Consider the following 6,213-nt stretch of genomic DNA (forward strand, 5'->3'; position numbering starts at 1 on the left):
CACAGTTCAACAGTAGCTATTTTAATTGAACTTCTTTCTGATGTAGACCATTTAGCTATTCCTACTTGCCAGCATTGATGTTTCCCGTGTGCGTAGACAGTGCTGTTGATATTCTTCGTCTTAACAGAAATAAATATCGGAGATGTTTATATATTTTTAAAGGAAGATTCACAGTAAATTCAAAGAAAATTCGAACAGACAAGTTTAATCAGGCTTTATTTTATTCACAAATCCATATCATATAAAGCATATCAGTTGAAACAATTCAGCAAATAACAGTAACAAAGTAGCAAATAACTGATTTTTACAGGTTATTCAGGCTACCTCAAGGAGGGTGGCCAACATTAGGGTACACATTAAACGGAAACGTTTTTGGTTGGACAAAAGTAACACCATTGAATGTGTGTTTAGTGTTTTATATGGCTGGGACTAAGTGCTTTTGTGAAAGACATAATAGTACACTTAATATTGCAAATGATTGTTATAAACAAAACAAACGTCTGAACCCGAGGTATTAGTGTCTTCTTCAGATTGCTGAAGACATTTTCCTGAGAGTTACCTCCCCTTATACACGAAGGCAAGTCAATTTCATCATAAGACATTTACTGAGAGAATCTTTGGTTATTTGGGCTATGGAAGTACCAACAGTGGTGGTTTAAAAGTAGGCCTATAGTTTTAACACACAACAAAAATGCAGCAGTCTTTTTAGAGCATAAATCATATTTCAGATATAACATTTTCAAATACAAATCGCATTTTTCCTGCCACAACGTCTAGATAAAGAATGTAAACAATAGATTTTCCATGGAAAAACAAGGATGGTCAAGGCATGTTTAGCATTAAAAAGCATTTAAAAAGTCGCGTTGGTCATTAGTTTTTAAATGGTAGCCCATTTGCCGACTGAATCAAGCATTTGACATGTAGGGATACATTTAAAACAAGGGTAGGTCTACGATATATCCATTTAAAAGTATACTTTATAATTAGACATTCAGACATTAGTGCAATTTCATAAACGCATTTAGGACACATATAGGTCATGTATTGGTAATTATTCAAGTTTGCTATAGCTTTCAAAACAGCACCCCTTGTTTAAGGTTCACTTCATCCACCTGTAAACGCATTATCAAGTGTGGGGAGAACAAGGCGGGGAGGAAAAGTGAGAATTTGTTTCAGGGGAAGACGATTTCTGGTTATTCGAAAGGCGAGGTAGACAGACGACAGCAAGGCCTTCTTTCTCTCGTTTCTTCTGTTTCATTCTTCTGTTCTGAAACCATATTTTTACTTGTGTCTCATTAAGATGCAGGTTGTGCGCAATCTCAACCCTTCTTGTCTTGGTAAGATATTTATTAAAATGAAATTCCTTTTCGAGTTCCGTTAACTGTTTCGTGGAGAAATTGGTTCGAGCTGTTGCAGTTGTGTTTGTTAATCCGTACGCAATCGGTTTGCCTGAAAATAAGTAGAGCAAAGCATTAGTCTTTCAGTCAATTATTTTTTAATAACCCATATTTACTGTTGCTAAATTGCCTACCATGTGCACATAACTTAGATACATAAGACATTTTATTCATTGTTGACCATTTTTTCATAGTCTACTTACGTATTTTCGGATTGTTTCTTTTGATTTTCATCCATTCGAATGTACTCGCTACTCCCTGTGTGTCCTCTCGCATTAAGTTAGTTTTTGGACAAGTCTTCTGGCATGACGACAGTCCTTGATCACCCACTGAAAACTGCCCTCTTGGCAACTTACTGTTGAACTCGTTTCGGCTTATTGGACCCACTTCTTCGAAACATGGCTTCGCCTGGTGTGGAGGAAACGATTTATTTCCTGTGTATGGAAAGTTCATGTACTGGGCATGCACTCCGCTGTCCTCTACTTCGTAGTAACATCCATATGTTAAGTCATAATCTACTCCCTGACCCAAATAGCTAAAGTCAGTGCCACTTGCATTACTATAAGACGTCTCGATAACATATTGATGATGCGCTCCAGATGTTATCGACCGGGTGTTAGAATGATGATCCAAGAGATCTGTCGGAAGCCCCCCAGGAGTCTCTCTCGAGTACTGTAAGGAGACAGACCTGTGCTCATCATGGCACATTTTTGCTGAAAGCGCCAACACGTCGACACCCGAGAAGTAGTCTACATCCGTGTTCATTATGTCCTCTCGATGATCTGCTGGAAAAGGTGAGCGATTGCCAGCCTAGTTTTTCCCTGATTACTTACTGTACTTACTACGCTCAGGATGTAAATATTGCCCAGTACTGACTGGGCGTGGCAACCCCCCCCCCCCCCCCCCCTTTGTCCAATCGGGAGCGCCAGGGGAAGGCCATGCTTCTGCCCCCATTTGCCCGCCGTAGTTTCTAAACTTAATCTTTCAGTAGGGACTGAGGACTTGTCATGATTGCACTAAATGAGAAACTTTGTAAGAATAAGTTAATGGGTGTTTCAGGTAAGGGTTTTAAACGTTGAAGTGTATTCTAGGTTACATTATGTAGCTAGGCTAGGGTTTATTTAATACAAGGATAAATACACTGGATTATCCACATGTGTTTAAACATATTGTTTAGTGAAATGTGTGTTGGCCGAGTTTTACGACGGCTTTCTTGCGTTAAAATGTCGCGTAAATTACTTAATCATGTGATTATTGTCAACTGTTGCCAAAATATCAAATAAAACTGGAGCAAGTGCAAGTAATCTTTGCGCTTCAAGTATTTGTATTTGGTGCTGGGGGGAATATTTAAACCTTTGTAGCCTACTGTGTTTATCTGTTTGCTTACTGGCAGTATTCTTTCGAAGGTATTACTATTTTTGAAACGCGATTTACTAAGCTCTGTAACCCAACCTACCCAAAGATACATGAGCACATTTTAATATGCTTTACATTGAAAATTATGGCATATTGGCAGGAAACATATACTGCAGTTTATAACTAAAAGCAAAGCTATTGATGCGTACACCCACATATACCTACGATCCCCAGTCCACCCCCTCGAAGAAATGCGCAACGCAAACCGGTAAATTGTGTTTTCTGTAAGAGTAGTTTGTGAGAGTAGTTTGTCTAGATTTACTGTAGCCTAAAGACCATTGCTATTAAATGTCAATTTCACCACTGGGGAATGAGCACGAAAGCAGAGAAGGTTTCCATAAAACCACGTAGGCCCGTAGTTACATCGACGTATGACTGCTATGAAAACAAACATAAGGATTTTTTTAAACATTCAACCCCATAGCATATAGGCTATTAATTTGGTGTTCCGAATATTTTAGTGTTACACTCCTTTGGTGGCGAATTAGGACGAATCCCATCTGCCTGTGGCCTGTCGGAAGAGGTGGAACTGCTGTCGAGGAAAAAGTGCACATTCGGTGATTGATGAACTCTAAATAAAACCCCACTGACAACTGTACTCCCTGGAAAGCCACTTACCAGCTACTTCTTCCCAACTGCTCATTTGTGTCAGACCTCCCCTCCATCCAGCTAGCTGGCTGTTTTCGATGTTTTAGTTAAAACAATGTTTTAAATAGCCTACATGTTGTGTCCGCGCGAACTAATAGCATACGAAGTTCTAATGCGTTATGTTATGAAATATAGGCCACTGTCCTGCTGGAGAAGTAAAAAACAAGGGGGCCATGCTATATCTCGCAAAATATGATATAGCTAGCGCTGGGACGAGTAGGCCTATAGGTCCACAGAAAGGGATTATATGGGTGTGTCTGGCAGTATGCAAAATTAAAAATATATATGTTTTCCATTTTTCTGCCCAACAAGCACAATAATCAGAACAATATCAACCACTAATGCTGTGCATTTGAATGTGTTAATAGGTTCCAGGTTTATATAATATAGCAGCTGTATTACGAAATATGCTGTTCACTATATACTACTAAAGTTCGAAATAGGTTAGGCCTAATGGTAAAACACGTTTCGGTTAATTCATATTTTATTGCATCGTCTTGCAATTCATTACAAATATTAATTTAAACTTTATCAGAATGGCCATTCATTGCAATTTACTGAAGCCTTATCCAACATTTCTTCCAACTGCACCACTCTCGAAGATAGATCAACGAACACTTACAAAGCATAGGCGTACACGTGACAGCTGTGCGTATTCCACTTACTCTAATCATCAAGGATGTAATTACTTTCCACGTTTTCATTTCATATATTAGATGCACTTACTACTTGAGTAAGTTAAGGGCATTTTACACTCTGATTCCCCTGTTTTCTGTAACATTAGGTTGCACAATATAATGGCGTGTTCACAAAGAAAAAAATAGAACAAGTGAAATGGTTATGTAATCTAATGTTAATACATATTTTGCAATATCATCTCCCTTTTTTAAAAACGTATTACAATGTGTATATTTCAACAGCCTATTATATTAACATATAGGCTACCCTCATAACATACACTGGTAAACTCCAAATACATTAATGCCTGTGCTACAAATTAACTGCCATACCAGTAATGTTGGAATATTGAAAGACTGGAAGTAATGTTTGAAAAAGAAAAGAAAATATGAAATTCTGTTATGAGAGGACTGGTCCCTTTATACTAGGGGGTCAATTGTAAGTTAATAAGTAGTCAAAAAACGGTTTGAAGCGTTTTTACCATCCGCAACGAAGTGAGAAAATCCCGAGAATCTTCAATAGAACGAGAGACATGTTTATGTAGGAAAGCAGGGCTCGTCATCCCAGAATCTAAAATGTGCTCTCTCAGCTGTTTTCTTGCTTGGTCAGTCTTTGTTGGAAGTATCGGACTGAATATACAAATAATCCTTGCTTTTTTCAGAATACTAATTGCAGAATCACTCATTTAGACGCTAATGATCAGGTGTGTTTATTTATTTATTTAGTTTCAATCCATGTACTATGCTATATTTATTCCGCTACATTGAATCCACACAAACGTAGGGCAATATCAAAAATCCATTTTGTTTTAGTCTTTTTAAATCTCTAGTTTTTATATTTCCAAATAATTTATTAGGGTTTTGCGAAGTCCTCTCAGGTTCCCAAATCGGCTGCAATTGTAGTTATCCACATCTTCCATATCTAGAATTGAAAATTAAATGCAATAAAAGCACACAATACCCCGAAGATGAACGTGGGTTAAAATGGCGGCTCTTTGTCGTGTGCCCTACAAAATGGCAATGCTTGGCAAAGCAATACAACTATGGTATGCACAATTCCCACGGAACACCATAATATGCTGCCGACTCCCGACTGAAAAAAATCCCCACATTTAACACATAACTGTGAAAATGAATAATTATAGACTACCCAATGTTGGGGTTCTACTAAAGCACTACTAGTATAGCTGTAACGTCATTAATCCAAATATGATTCCAGTACCAACATTAGTGTCGCCTATTATTTAAAAGAATAATGTTTCAATAATATATTCTATTTTTACTGACCTGCATTCGAAGAAACTGGCGAAGATGCCTGCTTTGAAGGCATGTTTGCATTAAGATATTTTCTCATCCTCAACTGTCATAGTATGGGCAGTATCTTGCAAAGTTTGCCCTCTTTCGCTTTGAAATGTGTTTCCAATGTTCAGAATTGCAATGACTTGCTCACAAGGAGGAGGAATCAGTGTCGAATCTGCACGCGACGAGTTTTTGATTGATGTGCTCTGAAATCTCAGGCCAGGAGTAACAGCGGAGAAAGCCATTCTCCTCTGGACGCTTTACTGTTGATGAAGCCCGATAGCTCTCGTTCAACACTTTCTTATTCCACCGTATTTCTTTTTTTCTTCGCTATGAAAATACAAACATGGCTTCAGATTTTATTTTTATACGTGCAAAACGCAATCACTTTAACAAGGGATTTTATTATTGTATGCCAATGGAGTTCACGGATATAAAGCTAAGCTGATGATAAATTTGCTGTCACATGACACTGTGGGCCAATGGCAACGGTGTTGATCAAATGTGCATTCGAAGCAAGGTGCTACTGTTCACGATTTAATATCATTTAGATTATAATATTGTTGTGATCTGTGGACTAATACTGATATTACATAAAACAAATGAATATTCATTCCTTCAGTTAATTTTAAGTCACAGGATTCACAGGTTTGTAAAAAATATATAGGTTATGTAGAGTAAGCAGGGCAATACAAATATCACCTGGGTGGCACAGTGGTACCAAACGCGAGTCATAATATTATTCTCTGCAAACAGTTTTTGGTTTGAGTTAAGTG

The 6,213-nt window shown here is 37.8% G+C and overlaps 1 protein-coding gene and 1 long non-coding RNA gene across 2 annotated transcripts; both read right to left on the reverse strand.

Moving 5' to 3' along the window:
* Positions 1-247: 247 nt before the first annotated feature.
* Positions 248-2,202, reverse strand: LOC133124955 (homeobox protein Hox-D1-like). The gene is made up of 2 exons (XM_061236567.1): positions 1,601-2,202; positions 248-1,449 (listed from the first exon to the last, which is right to left on the reverse strand). The coding sequence occupies exons 1-2, from the start codon at positions 2,160-2,162 to the stop codon at positions 1,127-1,129; spliced, it is 885 nt and encodes a 294-aa protein (XP_061092551.1). The 5' UTR covers positions 2,163-2,202; the 3' UTR covers positions 248-1,126.
* A 2,641-nt stretch (positions 2,203-4,843) lies between these two features.
* Positions 4,844-5,819, reverse strand: LOC133124956 (uncharacterized). The gene is made up of 2 exons (XR_009708367.1): positions 5,426-5,819; positions 4,844-5,060 (listed from the first exon to the last, which is right to left on the reverse strand). It is a non-coding gene; the product is annotated as an uncharacterized LOC133124956 (long non-coding RNA).
* Between the last annotated feature and the right edge of the window lie 394 nt (positions 5,820-6,213).

Source organism: Conger conger, chromosome 3 (genome assembly GCF_963514075.1).
Source record: "Conger conger chromosome 3, fConCon1.1, whole genome shotgun sequence".
Lineage (NCBI taxonomy): Eukaryota > Metazoa > Chordata > Actinopteri > Anguilliformes > Congridae > Conger > Conger conger.

Excerpts from the sequence above, each read along its gene's own strand:
- LOC133124955 (XM_061236567.1), bottom strand. The coding sequence starts at position 2,162 with ATGAACACGGATGTAGACTACTTCTCGGGTGTCGACGTGTTGGCGCTT. Across the intron at positions 1,450-1,600 it reads AAGAAACAATCCGAAAATAC|GCAAACCGATTGCGTACGGA; the intron begins GTAAGTAGACTA and ends ACTTATTTTCAG.